At 39.3% G+C, this 15,881-nt stretch overlaps 1 protein-coding gene across 10 annotated transcripts in view; it reads left to right on the top strand.

Annotated features, from left to right (window-relative positions):
- The window catches only part of BRD4 (bromodomain containing 4), a 221,603-nt gene that overhangs the window by 164,939 nt on the left and 40,783 nt on the right, over nt 1-15,881 (top strand). For all 10 annotated transcript variants that reach the window (XM_075902152.2, XM_075902149.2, XM_089774705.1 and 7 more), the window contains 3 exons: nt 1,458-1,568; nt 13,861-13,913; nt 14,217-14,517. In XM_075902152.2, the coding sequence (XP_075758267.1) occupies nt 1,458-1,568; nt 13,861-13,913; nt 14,217-14,517 (465 nt within the window). The remainder of the gene's footprint in view (nt 1-1,457; nt 1,569-13,860; nt 13,914-14,216; nt 14,518-15,881) is intronic.

Raw genomic sequence — 15,881 nt, 5'->3', positions numbered from 1 at the left:
CTTACCACTGGATTCTAACCCAATGGCTTGTGATTTAGGGCAAGTTTTATTTTAATATCCCTGTACTTTTGAGCTCTAATATAAATATTTTCTTCACTCCAAACAAGGGATACATCATACCGCCAGCTAAATGGTATACTACATACTATTTCAATCTCATGCAGACTTCTTGTAAAACTCTTTAGTTTTCTTTTTCTCTGGACTCGGTACTCTCACCTTCAGTGTGCCAACAAACAAACAAACCCCACCTCCTCTCGCTAAAAAAATGTTTTCATGCCGGACTGTGGAGCCATCATGTGAAACTGTTAGCACATGGATTGGCCTGGATTTTGGATTGTCCCAGGCATGAGACTCACTACACTACATTCACAGTCCTGGATTCTTTTAATCGATTTTTTTGATCTGTAAAGAGTTTATTTCAGTTTTTAGTATAGGGTTAATGCTTAGAAAAGCATTTTATAATTGAAGGAAAGCTTCTTACAGAATCAAAAGCAACTGCACATGTAGAGGGAAGTTTAGAGGACTCTCCCATCACCCATTCCCATGCTTTTCTTTGCATTGATATATCTGAATAAAACTTTTAAGTTCGGAATTCAGCAAACTTAAAAGTGTGAAACTGCCCTATGTGCTGCTGGCCTAAGCATCACTTGTAAACTTATTTGGTGTTTTGAAAAGAAAAATAGCCTAGAGCTTGAAGTGTAAATGCCAGATGCTGCATATGCATGATGAGCCTTCTCTAGCACAGATGGCTTAAGGATTGGGTCATGTGTAGGATTGAGTATATGCAGTTTAGGACCCATTCATTTGGTCAGTAGCATTCCTTTAAAGAATTCATTAATTATGGGCCACTGTAGTTTAGTCAGTAAATAATGTGTGTGAGAACATTTTTAGCACACTTTCCTTCTGCCAGGATCTGATACATGCATGCAGGCTCGGGGGTGGGCAAAGCAGGCAGTTGCCCAGGAGCCCAAGGCTCTAGCAGCTACCACTGCTGCAGCGGCTCTGAGGGAGAGGGGGTATGAGCCTTGGTCTTGGAGGCGCTGACTACCCTCTGCCCCACCCCTCTTCTGGGGCACAGAGCCAGGCCCCCATAAACACCTTACCCTGGGGCTTTTGGCCCAGCTGCATGACTGTTTATAGGTTATTTATGCAACAGCTGTATTTGTTGCCTCATTAGGGAATTGGGAGCAGTAAGGCAAATTCTTCATTTCTGCCCTAGTTTGTAAAGCTCAGGGTTAGGAAAGAACATAGGAACAGAGCAGATAATTGCAGTAGCACTTTGCTTAGTTAAGCTACTCATGACCCCAGCTATAGAACATCGGCATACAAGCAGCCCACCATGCAATAGAATTCCTATTACGGTTGTTGTTGAATACAGGAGGACCATAGAGCACAAGACTGGATTCTGGGTTATTTCTGTCATCCTTTGACAATATTGTACTATTATCTTGTTGCAGCAGAGAAGGTGGATGTAATTGCTGGTTCCTCTAAAATGAAGGGGTTCTCCTCCTCAGAGTCTGAGAGCACCAGTGAATCCAGCTCCTCCGACAGTGAAGATTCAGAAACAGGTTAGATGCAGCTTATTTAAAGACTCAGTCCTATACCTGTTATCTGTATAAATAAATATGTTTTCAGTACTGGCTTGGTCTTTAATTTTTTTGTCTTTGTAATTACAATACATACAGTATAGATCCTTCATGTTGCAGTTTTCTGTATTGGACCCGACATGAAACATGGAGGTGGAGGAGGGGGTATTCTGACACTTCCCAAGCATTACAAGATTTCATTGCTTTTCTTCTTTGAATTGGGAGAGCCAGCCTGTAACATGGCGAGATATTTTCTGTCTGACCAGTGATTTAATTACATATTTTAAAAAAGCCTCCTTCTCTTTTTTATTTGGCTCTTCGGGAGTGCAAGGGTTCTCACCAGAAACACTACTGCACCAGAGCATGCTGAGGAAATGTTGGTTTATGTTTAAAAAATAAAAACAATGGCACGGAAACCTCTCTCTTCGGGGAAATTAGGGTGAATTTAGTGGGCAATAATGATTGTGTATAGCTGTTTATCAGCTGATATGCCCTCAGAATTTGTGATTTAAGCATGTTAATTTGAGGATGTTTTTGCACTTCTGAAATAGCTTCTTTAAAGCTTAGTTCTTCCTATAAAGTGGCATTATGTCATTCATGTGTGTCAAAATGAGCAAAACAGCGTAGCTGAGATTTGAGCTATTCTTATTTGCCAGGTCTGTGAGAGTTCTGAAAGTTAAGAGAGATTGTTTTTGGAATATAAATCACCAGTAATTAAATTTCTGCAACTTGAATGTAATTAAATATCTCTGATGAAGATGCATGAAGTAGAAAAGAATTCTGCTTCCACTTCATTACTGAATTGGCTCTGAAGTGCAAACAGGTGTAAAAATTAATAAAAATGCACTTTCAAGAAATTCTGAGACTGAAGTAATATATTTTCAGGACTGCCACCGAGTTGAGAGGGGTCTAACAGCACAGGGTGCTGAATGTATGCTGTTCTAAAACTAAACAAGTCCTACGCGTATGCTAAATACCTCTTCTTTTCCTGTCCCCTCTGGTCAGAAGAGATTAGTATTTATTAGAGTTACTTTGGATGCTTAACTGATGACTCTTCCTACAAAATACTTCAATTTTAAAGATGTATTTTCTTTGAAAAATGAAATGCATTAAACTGTACTTAAAGTTTAAGTTTATTTAAGTTGCATTATATTGTCAAGCGCATCTTTAAATTAAGTTTTTTGAAAGGAACTCCTGACTTTTGATGAAAGTTGGTGAGACGGAATTCCATTTATTACTGTTAGCAAGTGTTGGCCCTAGAGTATGTTAACAAAGTAGATTATTAGAAAACAGTCTCCTGCTACTGAGACAGAGCTGCTATATTTACACTCAAGATACAATTACAATAATTGTACAATTGTTGTATTTCAGTGACTGTACTTGACTAATGAAGACTTAGACCTGCCAAAGCTTCTTTGAAAAACTTGTTTAGAAATCAGTCTTTTTGTTCTTCCATGAGACTCTGGTCAGTCAGGTCTGAGACGTAGATATGAAAAAGGAGGGTTGTTCCAGTGATTTATTCCCCATGTGATGCTGTCGTCTGCAAAAGCATGGTTATGGAAACCTTGGCCTTGTCTACAAAGCCTTTATACTGGAATTTAGCTATGCTACTATAGTTAAATCAGTACAAAACCTGTGTGTACACAAACCCTAAGATGCCACAATATTGCAAAAACAGAAGATACATTTTCATATTTTTCTTTTTTCATAGCAAGTGTGTGAGATTCAGACAAAACAGCTTCTGAATCAAATGTTTCTCATGATTTTCATGAGGCTGAGGGAGTGGAACTTGATAAATTGGATTTGAAATAAAGCATCAGTTGCTCACTGTATTTGCCGCCTTGGGTTGTGCTAGGTTTAGAAAGCAGACCTCTTATGTTCTTCTTCTATAGAACATTCTGTCCTTAAGAATAATATGCTGACAGTTAATTTTTTATTTTAGTAAACTGTCACTAGGCAGCTCTAACTAAAACTTTAGTTCTGTATAAGTTTAAGGAGTGTATGTTATGAAAATCTGGAGGATGACAATTCACTCAACTTTGCCACATGGCAGTCACATTAGTGCTTATAGTACATTCTGTGTACCATAACTGCACTTCCTTGGAGGAGTTCTAAATGTGACTTTTTTCTCATGTGTTCTCTCTTCTGTGAAACTATAAAAACTGACTGTAAAACTGCTCTTCCCATAAACTTATCCATACTTCATACTCTGAGTGTTTTCAAAACTGGGCTCTTAATTTCTCTTGCCTGTGAATTTGGTTTTCCATCTTGGACTCGATCATCACAATTGCTGAGCGTCCCAGCTCTTTACTTTGAATTAGCACCTCAGCTAGTAGATGTCCAACATCTCTGAAAGTTATAGCCAGGGTGTCCCAGTTTGGCTACTGGAAATCAGATGTTTTAGAAAAGGCTAGTATTGTGATTTAATGTGATCAGTAGAGCCATTGACAGTACTTTGTATAAGCTTGTATTATCTTTCACTTTGTTATAAAATGAATCATATAATATGTTTATAATTATCAGTTTAAACACTATTTTTAGAAGCCAGCAACCCTGCATGCAGTTGGTAATTTGCATCAAACTTACTTCCATATAATAAAGCTACCCTCACTTTTTTTTATAATAGTCTTTCAGTATAAACAGATGAATATACTTGATTTGGCAATACATGTATTTGGTTACCATTAATAGAAACAAACTCATTTTTTCTAGTCTAGAACATTTAGTGATATTCATTTTGCTAAATCTTTCTCTTGTTCTTCTGATTAAATATAGGGCCCTTCATTCCCGTGCTGCAGGGTAGTAACTTAATTATTAACATATAGAATTCTATTTCCTATAAATTGAAATAATTGTTTAAACATTTTAGAATTAAATATTTGACACCTAATGTAATTAATGTATTGTTAGGTCATTATACCCTTTCTTGTAACAGCCCCTGTTGCTGGCCATCCTTCAGGCTTCTGTCTCTAATGTTTAAAAGAGCAACATGATTCTAGAGAAGTTGCAAAACACATATCCCAATAGAAAAATCTTGCAAATGTATACATACAAAGTGGAAAACTAGTTTTAAAATCTTCCAGATAATCTTTGCACATCAATGTGTAATAAGACCTGGCACCTTACGCTCTTTTCTAATTACTTTGTTTCTGTTTTTCCTTTTAAATACACTAAGCTGTTTGGTGGGAGTGTTTGGTGTTTTGTTCAATAGATATTGTATGTACTTTTAAATCAACCAGTAATCTTTATAATGTAATTGTACGTTATTTTATCTTGGTTTTGTTTCATAGCGCTCTTTGATACATGTAAAAATGTACTCCAGTTAACTGTCTAAGAAAGACTAAGCACACATTATGTAACCAGTTAAACTGAAATTACATTTCTGCTCCAACCTCCTGCAGTTTATTCTTCAGATTCAAAAAAGACAAGCTTTACTGCACTAGTATAGTGGCCTCGTCCTTCTACTTGGCTCATTTCTGTAGTCCAGATTTCTGAAAAGCTACTCACATCCTGGGTTGACTTTGTCCTGCTCACTTTCATCCACCCATTGTTGCTAATCCTTAATCTGGAGTTTGACTGAATTTATAAAACATTCTTGTTAATAATCACGAGTGCTATACTTACATTGAAAATCAGACCTTGAAGATGTAATCTTTTGAAGATAGATGATAGGCAAAACAAATTAATGGGGCATTTTCTGCTGGAGATCGGACAGGTGAACATAACGGCCCTTTAGTTTTACAGTCTGTGAAAACAGACCTATAGGATTAAAGAATTGGGCAGTTTAATTTTAGTTGTGTTTTGACAGTATCGTTAGGTATTGAGACTGAAATTCATCCTGAAAACATCTGCTTCTGATTTAGACTAAACATGCCCATCAGTGAATAACTTTCTTGCCTCCTCAATGTCTATGCTAGTACCATGAAGTTTATAGTAGCTTCCATTGTCTCTTCCAATCATGTTTTTTTTATCTTCAGCATAAGGAAAAGTTGCATGTAAGCAACATTTTTTTCCTCACAAATCAAATACAGTTTTGTAATCATATCTGTTCTTTTGATCTCAATACTTCAGCCATGAATTATCAGGCTGCAGTACACCATGGTGCATCTTTATGGCAGTGTGTGATTGTTGCTCACAGAACACAAAAGTCACAAATTGCCTTTAGAGGTGTAGTGCTAGCTTTTTCTGGCTTGAGTATCCTCTTACCTCTTTAGTGCAACAGAAGAGCATAGTTTTTTGTTTTCCCCCATGGTAGGAGGAATGTGGGAGGCAATACTTCTGGTGAACTTGGTCTTCATACTTCATAGCTATTGTTTCAAGTTTCATATTGTATAGTTCTAATGCTAGTAATATTGTGGTCTTTATATCTTCTCTAAAGATCTTGAGTATTATTTTGTGTTCATGTTTTAACTAGTGAACCCGAGATGTCTGCTAAAAATCCTCAAAGACAATTGAAATGTAGAAACCATTCTATTAAGATAGCTTCCATGGTAACAAACACTAAAGTTAAGGTTTTAACTTCACTTGTGTCAACTTTCTCATAAACTTTGCTTTTGTTTTGAAACTTCTATGTAGCTCAGCTCAGAGGTAAACTTTTGGGGTGAACATTTTGAGTTAACTCCAATTCAGCTGCGAGTTGTACAAGAGAAAGGTACTTCTCCTGTGTCTGTAATGTGTTATGTATTCAGTCCCCTTTAAATTATAATCTGTTCCTAAATAGAATTGCCTGTTTCCTTATGAATCTGAGGGAAAAAATACTTCCCTCCTCAATAGTACTTCACCATTTGAATTTACTTGGCTTCTCTTTTGTCCACCTGATGCTTGACAATCATCTGAGTCTAGAATCATGTTCAACAGCCATGTCCTTCCCAACAAACTCCTTCACTTCAGTATCCTATAGTGATTGAAGAACTTAATAGACTGGGGTGGGGTGGGGTGGGGGGGGGGGAATCTAAATTGGTGTGACTCGGTGCAAAAGCTTCCTTTCATCCTCTTGCTTACGTGGGTTGGGAGTTTCTATCAGTATTCATTTAGTGGGCTTAATCCCTAGCAGTATCAAAGTTCCTGATCTTCTGGCACCTAGGAAATTTAGAAGAACTAGGATATTCTACCCTAGTGTCCTGCATACAGGATTTAGTTTGGTGCATCTGAGTAGTCATTTATATTCACATCATAGTGCTTCCTGAAAGAATGTTAAATTAGCAGAGCTTGTACACAGTAGCTGACCAGCCTAGTAATTCAGTAGGCCCCATTCCCCTTGTATACACTTGCACTTTCAATACTTCATATGAATAAACTTGCTTAGCTAAACTCCTAGAGGCGTTTTGGTCCTCAGGTGTCTGAAATAGGAAATATGCTTTCCTGAGGTCTTTACTCACCCTGGAGGTTATGTTTTGAAGTTTTCACCGCCTCACATCTGTTGTAGCTCTGTTCTACAAACACCAAATGAAGGAAGAACAAAGATTAATTTGTTCTCAGTAGACTCTAGAATTAACTTTGTAGTAATTGCCAAGGACACTCATAATGGCATCATCAGTAAAGGGGCTTTGCAGCAGAGCATTGCTATACCTATGGCCCTGCAAACCCTTTGAGTAGTTACTTGGAGAACTATGTAGTTGGAGGATTGACTATTGAAATTGAGCAGTTAAGGCTTCTTAACTGAACAAATACATATGCCTACTGTTCTGGTAAATGTCACATTTGGGCTTAACATTCTGTTTTAATGTGGTGAGTTTTAATAGAAACTATTTTGTTGGAGTTTGCGTGTGGGATTCTTTTATCTCAACCGGATGTGTTCGGTTTTTTTAAAACATAGTGTGCATATTTTCTCATGTGGCTTCAAAAAAATGCTTTGCTTTGGTATTGAGCCCATCAAAGAATGTCCATCTTGATACACTTACCAATTTACAACATGCGGGTAACATCTTTATTGAGGAAGGAGACCTAATTAATATTTGTAAAGCACCATAGAGAGTGTTAGTCCAGTATGCACTTGCATTTGAGTGTAATCCTGTTTTAAAAGATTATTCACTTGCATAATGGCTACAAGTTCCAGGCCTTAGTATGTTTGTTCTGTGGTACATAGAAAAAAGCTAAGTACTATTTTAATCGCTGTTCTTTTTCCCTCTTCAGATTTTTTATCAAAACCCCCTAGCATGTTTAATTTTCATAATTTGAAAAATATAGCATCAGCATTTTTCTATTAAGGTTATAGTTCCATTAGAAATTCAATAAACTAATATGCCAGCAAATTAGAATATAGGCATTCCTTTTTCTATAAAGCTAGATACACATCTTCTCCAAGACTAATTTGAACCTTGGATTTTAGGGCTCTTGGTATTGGTAATAACTTTATCCACTTTTTTAGGGAACTCTTCTGCCTTGTATGACTGTGCCAGTCGCATAGATGCCACAAAGAGTTGATCCGCTTTCTCTGCACAACACAGGGGAAGAGAAGCATTTAGATTTAGCATAATGCTCAAAAAGCACTACAACACAATCTGGAGACCATGAGTCACTTACACACAGTATTCACATTTTGAGCTCATCTCCAATACCAAGGTAGTATGGAGGTTCCCTGTGCCATCAAGGAAAGTTTAATTTATAACTGAAACTATTTTGTAAAGTTTTTTTTACTTGCAGTCTCTTAGCATTGTTAAAATGTTTTCTCCAAATCACATGATTGTTCCTGTCATGTTTTATTTCTCTATAAACTGCTGGGGACATGGGATTGATTTTTACTGGAATGTATAACTGCATGTTACTAGCAAAGCTGTAATCCTACTTTCTCTGATGCACAAGTGTGAACTGTTTGAAAGTAAGAATGCATTTGACAATGGATGGACTGTCATTGCCATTTTGATTCAGATTCCTTTAAGGCACTTCACATAGCATTTATCTACAAATAATTATACAGAGCTGTTTATTTTTATATTTTTATCTGCATGTTTTTTGATTTAACAGTAATGTAACCACAATCTTTTTTTAAAACAAGCTGTATATTTTTTATATTTTTGTTTTAAATAAAAATAAATAAAGTGGTTTGCTACAGAAAATGTACCTTTTGTATAATGGAGTTACACTTTTAAGAAGTCATTTCAAAAGGAAATAATATTTTTTCCAGGTATATAATTGTATACTATTGAGTATTTCCTTGGTGAAAGTGTGGGGAAGTAATTAATAATTGGAAAAACTTGTGTGACTGAGGAAGATAATCTAGAACCTTCCAGAGAAGGAAGCTATTTGACAGAAGAGGTTTATTGCAAGCAGAAGCTTCGCTTATTGGAAACTGGGCTCTGATCTTAGCATTTTTATTCTGAAAAAATGAATGTGAGAATGTAGACTTGTAGAATCCCCTTTTTATTATATCTTGATTTCTGTATCGGATGTGCTCTGTGCACAAGTAGAACTTTTTTCTAACTACCTGGATCTCAGTCAAGCTCTAAGAGCTAAAAACTTGATTCTCTTCATATCACATTTCAATCATCATCATAGTTCTATGAACCAGGTTTAATTCATTTGGAAATTCTATTGTGTTTAATGGACTGCCATAGGTGTAACACTGATTGGAATTTAAGCAATTTTGTAGATACACATGAAATTGAATCAGCAGCTCAGTCATTCTTGGCTGTGTTGACTCTCCAGGGCTAATCAGAATAAGACGTGATTATTCTGTGAAACTGCACTTTAAGCTTAGAAAAGTAAATTTCTGGGCCATGTTTTATAGCTGTCTTCTGTTTGACTATTCTTAGATTTCTGGAAAATTCAGTTAGTTAAATGGCCAGATGGTTAGTGTACTGTGACTGGCTGTAATGAAGCTGTGTCCATAGCTTTTTCAATCCCATAGTCTCATGGGTGATTCCAATATTAAATCGAACTGTTGATCCAAATAAACCAGGAGAAGCATAACCTTTTGCTTAGAGCAGTATAAAGTGGATGGGGCTTCTTGTCAAACAAGCCACACTATTGTTCTTACTTTTGTGCAAAGAATGGTCCAGAATCTTGTCTAAACGTGATAGTTTGTCAATAATTCAGTTTAAACTAAGGACAGTATCAACACAAGACATATGTACACCAGTAAAGCAGATGTACATTTCTGAGGTGCTTGATTAGGAGCTAGCCATCATGTCTCTGAGGCCTATCTGAGTGAGAGCAAACTCCTATACAAAGAAGCAGCTAGGGCAGAGTGACACCAGCAGTAATCATGCCAGTTTGACATGGCTTGGTACCTTTGTGACTGCTTTTCAGGATTGACACTTGCACACAGCCTTATATAACATATCTGATAGTCCCTCTTTTTTACACCTTTACATTTCTGAAGCATATACATATTGATCAGCTACATAAAGTGAGAGATCTCTGATATCAAGTACAAATGAAAAATGTTATGTTAAACATGGCTTAAACTGTGGACTGGGTATGTGTAATCTCCTATTTCCTGTCCCACTCATGCAGGTGTGAAACTGGCTTAATTGCCTTTTCACTGATAATATTTATCATGCACCTTCTGTGTATACTTAATTATGCAGCTTATCTGCAATTTGTCAGAAATTCTTTCAAATCCCATGGATTTGCAAAGATCAAATATTTCATAATTTTCCTTGCTTTTACTCTCAAGTGGTGGTGTCCTTCTACAAAACTCTTCCTTTTCTGGATTTCTCCAACACTTGTTTGTATCTTATCATTTGGTTTCTTCCCATTGGAATTTTTCCTTCTGAATTAAATGGAACAAGACAGAAATGCTGGTTCCTTAAGTCACCTCTTTTTTCCAGCCATACAGCTTTCTTCCTAGTTTAGTATGCTTGATGAGACGGTTCTTGCAACAGAGACATGGTAAAAGTGGATCAGCAAGGAGAATATATATATGAAAGTGAGTCCAGTTCTGTTTGCTATTTACACTTACATCGGACGAGAATGTAGCAGTTACAGGCTCCAAAGCACGTTATCACACCCCTCACAAAAGAGTATGGCTCACAGGAAAGCAGACCCATCTCTTAGGCCAGGTCTACACTAAAGGGAAAGGTTGATTTAAGATATGCCACTCTGCTAATTATGTAGCTGGGGTCAACGTAACTTACATGCGTTTTTGCATCAACCACACAGCAGGAGGTTGACAGGAGCAAACTTTTCCATCGGCTTTCCTTACTGCTCATGAGGAGCAGGACTGGGGAGCCCTACCTTGGAAGATCAACTGCGGCAGCATCAATCTTCTGCATAGTACAGACAAGACCTTAGATACTTTACTGTTTCAGAGACTGACAGCTGTCACCTTGACCATTTGATTTTAGTTAACTGATTAGTATAAGGCTTCTATTTTACTCAGTTGTTGAGTCGGAACTCAGAAAAGACCTCAGGGTATGTCTACACTACCCCGCTAGTTCGAACTAGCGGGGTAATGTATGCATACCGAACTTGCTAATGAAGCCTGGGATTTGAATTTCCCGGGCTTCATTAGCATAAAGCCGGCGCCGCCATTTTTAAAAGCCGGCTAGTGCGAACCCCGTGCTGCGTGTAGCCGCGCGGCACGGGGTTCGCACTAGCCGGCTTTTAAAAATGGCGGCGCCGGCTTTATGCTAATGAAGCCCGGGAAATTCAAATCCCAGGCTTCATTAGCAAGTTCGGTATGCATACATTACCCCGCTAGTTCGAACTAGCGGGGTAGTGTAGACATACCCCCAGTGAATAGTTGTAAACATGTTTTCCCTGAAGACCTACATGTTACTTTATTTTCTACTTGCATTTCAGTGGGTTAGTAGTGACTTCTTCAGTTGATTGGTATGGTGTTCCTGTGGTTAATTCACTATCCGCCCCTCTCTCTCTCTCTCTCTCTCTCTCTCTCTCTTTCTTTCTCTCTTGTTACCTAGGTTTTTTACTCAGATGGGCAAAGTGTGTGGGGGGCAAGTCCATACCGATCACTTCTCATTTGTGCAAATTAATGTCAGAGTGGCTGGTTAAGATGACTTTGTTCATTTAAGTCAGTCTACTCTAAAACAAAAATTTGCTAGCAGATTAACCATAATAGTTTTTTGCATGTTAGACCAGTGGACAATGCACTGCACTAGGATCTAGTTTCCAGCTCTACATGTACAGTTTCAAGAGATATATTAAACCTAAATGTTTTAGCTTCCCCATCTGTAAAATTGGAATGATAGTTGGCCTCATTTGTAAAATGCTTGGATATCCTCAGAGGAAAAGTGCAAAGGACAGCTTATTTTTTGTTCCATTCCCTTCTCTATGGACATTGAGTACATGAGCCTTACTGCATGTTGCATACTGAGGCTTTATTAGCACTTTTGAAACATCTTTAACTAGGCCTTAGCTTAGCAGAGTAATTATTCTTACTGAGTCAGACTGGCAAAGTGTCAGATTTGTACAGTTATCCCCAAACAACTAGTGGCCCTCCGCCCATTGGTGTTGATGCTTCTTCTCTACCATAATGATTGAGCTCTGCTGCACACCTTCCATTTTCTGTTGGACATGCTCTGACCTGCAGCTGAGCTTGGACTTTTTCCTAGAGTTACTAGAACAGCCTAAGCCATGGAAATGTGAACAGTTGAATGGGAGTCTGTGGGCACACTGGAGAACTTTTCTCTGGTAAAACAATATAGCTTCCTGAAAAGCTTAGAGAATCCCTCTAATGATAGACTTTGGTGGCTGAAAGGAACTCCAGGAATACTTTGCATTATGCTTCATTTACCTTATACTACAGGGATGCTCGCAATGAGACATGTATGTGAAGGAAGCATGAGATATATAAGAAGTGTGTTTGAATACTTACTAGATCATCTTAAATGTTGCTGAAAAATGGGTTGAATTTGTACTGGCCTTGCAAAATTAAAAAAATTGTATAGATTCCAATGCCAGAAGGTACAAAAATTATCATCTAGTCTGACCTGAATTTACCTACCTAGTACAAATTCTACTATATTAGCCTGTACCCTGCAATGAGGATTCATGACCATGAAAATAGGAATACTTTGCTTACCAATTAAAAACTGTTGCATGAATGGGCCACTGGATTTTGTACAAGACTGTTTTAATACCACGTTGAAAGGCAGTGCTTGAGTCTTGGCCATGTATCACTAAGCATGCCAAATAATGATGGAGCACACACTCAAACAAGGGAACTGATCCAGATGTTTGGCTGGAATTCTTCAGAGGAGGAAATTTGAGTGAGATGGTCAATATCGTGCCTTTCATTTTTGTTGATTTTAATAAACTGATGTAAGCTACAAAGGAAGTCTTGAGAAGTTTTAATATATAACCAGTTTTTACCAGTGGGGAGGATTTTAGTGAAATCATCTGAAAGTCCCAGACAGTTTTATTTCAGGGTGGAGAAGGAAGTTACTTCTGTTTTGACTCCCAGTGTGACCTGTGATAGAAAGTGGTGAGTTACAGCCCTCTTCTTGCTTAAACAGGCCCTACAATCTCTTAACAATTAATTCTCCAGTGTGAGAGGAAGGATGGCTTTCTGTGTAGTAACTGTTTTATCATGGCTGCTATTTCTTTTCTCTTTTCCATCACAGACATTGTAATGTTCAAATAAGTGCTCTTGAGCTAACTAATGGACTGTGAAAACACTGACTTCACAGCCAGCTCTCTGCAGCCCTGTCGGGTTGTATCTCCATTAGGGTATTTTATGAGATTTTCCATCATTGCAGCTCCATCAGTGGTAGCAATGGAAATATTGTCAATAGACTACTGGAATTTTTTATCACCATGCTATCTAACAATAGTCAGAATAGGTATAGAAGACAGTGTGATACACGTTCTGGCAGTGCCCTGCCCTGTGCCATCCCACTTTAGTTACCACCAGTGGCACTGAACTGGTGAGAGATTTCAATGAAACTCTAAAATAGGTTAGGCATAACTAGTTCCTACAGTCTGTCACTTCGGTGTGCCAAAGGCCTATGGCAGGAGAATTACTTTTAGTCACTCTTGAAGAAATTTCTTTGTAAATCATTGTAATTGATGTTTTGAAAGTTCTGATCCTTTCTAGTTTTGTGAAGAGAAAAGATGTGGCTAAGGGAACTGAATCTCTTTCCTCAGGAATCTGTAGTAAGTTTTAAACCTGCCTGGTTTTGTTTCTGAAAATGTGCTCTTCATGAGTCCTTCAGAGAGAGCAGATTGCAGGGGGCACTAAAACTTCACTACTCTTCCTGTGATTTTAAGTGCCGTAATTATAATAGAGATGGGCAATATTTGTGTCAGTAATTCCTGGAAGAGCAGCACCAAATGCTAACTCTTGTGTTATCCCTTCTTCCTTTCTTCACAGAAATGGCACCAAAATTGAAGAAGAAAGGGCATTCTGGGCGAGAGCAAAAAAAGGTGAGTTATAGAGAAGCCTCTCTCCTGGAGCGAATTCCTGTGACTGTTACAGTCTTCAGTATTCAGTGACCAGTCATCACAGAGGTTGGGCTATGCTGGGCACACAGGATATTGGAGAATAATACTCTTCTTATTTAGATCTCCCTTTTAGATCAGGAGCTTATATTCGACCACAGGCTCAGTCCCTCCATTATGGATGTCTGGAATTGTTCTGAGCCACCTCCCTGCATATCAGATGACACAAAGCTGGAAATTTAAATGAGGTAGTGGTGTGCTGATCTCATGAGTTTTTGTCTTCCCTAGCATCATCACCACCACCATCAGCAGGTGCAGCAGCAGCAGATGCAGCCGCAGCAACCACCGCCTCCACCGCCAGTCCCTCAACAAGCACCACCTCCGATGAAGTCCTCTCCCCCTCCTTTCGTACCTGCACAGGTCCCCATCATGGAGCATCCGCTCCCAGGGAACATGTTCGACACTATCACACATTTCACCCAGCCCATCATGCATCTTCCTCAGCCAGAGATGCCACCTCATCTCCCCCAGCAGCCTGAGCATAGCACTCCTCCTCACTTGAACCAACATACAGTGGTCTCTCCTCCAGGTAAGCACTTCATGGCAATGCTGGACAATGCTGTGTGTCTAAAGCTCTCTTTGGATGGTAGCCCTTCTTCTTGAAGTAGATGTAGCCATGTATTCCATTTAGATGTGTGCAGGCGTAGCACACCAGAGCAGGAGAAATTTGCCTAGCACTACCTGTTAAGAAAGTCAGATTGCAGTTACCTAGCTAATCATATATCCAATACAATTTGTATCAACTGTATGATGAGTTGATAGGACTGCTCTGTAGAGCCGCAGTAGGGTAACTGCAGGAGCTGGGACTGGTCATTCCTGGCTCTGGAGGCCACCCGCTCTAAGGTTCTGCATTTTAAATGTAGTAAGAGCCGCTGGGATCTTACTACATTTAAAATGCAGGGGCACAGCGTCCCGGACCAGCGTGAGCTGGGACTGCTTGGTCCCAGCTCGCAGACGGTGCTGGGTGAACTGACTTTTAAACTGGCTCCCCCCAGCACCAACTCCTGTTTCCCCCTCTCTTCCCCCTTTGCTGCCACAGGAGGCAGGAGAGGGAGCAGCACAGTGGTGAAATGGTGTGAGCAGGGACTGAAGCAGTCCCTACTTGTGCCAGTTCCCACTGTGGTGCTTAAGCTTCAGTCCCTGCTCTTCCCATTTAGGTGCTGATCTTCCAGGAGCGCTTCAGTCCCTGCTCATCTCATGCTTCCTGTAGTGCTTCTGCTTTTGAAATGTAGCAAGAGCCCAGTGCTATTTCCCCACTGTGCCTCTGCCTCTCCTGCCCCCCACAGAGATTGTGCTGGGGGGGGAACCAGCTTTTAAGCCGGGTCCCTCCCCCCCCAGCACCAACTTCTGCTCCCCCACCCCCTTGCTGCCTTTCTCTGATAGAGGCAGCAAGGGGGGGAGCAACTAGTCAAGTCACTACTCGACTATCTGATAAGATTATGCTTATTGATAGTTGACTAGTCACTTACATTCCTAGTACCTGTAGGGGATGGTAGCCCCTCTCCTGGCTATATGAGGCAGTGCTGTGCTGACCTTTTCTCAGTTCCTTCTTACCTCTCATAATCAGAGCTTTATGTGATTGCAGCCTCTCAAATAGTTTAATTTTTCTCTTGAATATAGATAGCAATGTTTCCTCTCTTTTTTCCTTCAGTATGCAGAATAAATTTTGCTTTGTGCACCAAGGCATGTACAAATGTGCCCTACCAATAGAAACACATGCTGCTGGCTGTAGGAGGCTGTGGATGCTTTGTTAATCAGCTCGGTGGCATATGAATCTCTCTTGGATGACCGCCTAAGCACTCAAGATTACAAGGATCACAGATGACCCTTAGTATTAGAGTAGTTGTGTACAAGTGTGGTTCTCCAGCAATGCCCCCACTGAGGGTTAAACAT

Source organism: Pelodiscus sinensis, chromosome 31 (genome assembly GCF_052426305.1).
Source record: "Pelodiscus sinensis isolate ZL-2025 chromosome 31, ASM5242630v1, whole genome shotgun sequence".
Classification (NCBI taxonomy): domain Eukaryota; kingdom Metazoa; phylum Chordata; order Testudines; family Trionychidae; genus Pelodiscus; species Pelodiscus sinensis.
Note: the sequence above shows the minus strand (reverse complement) of the source record. Positions and strands in the feature narration are given on the sequence as shown.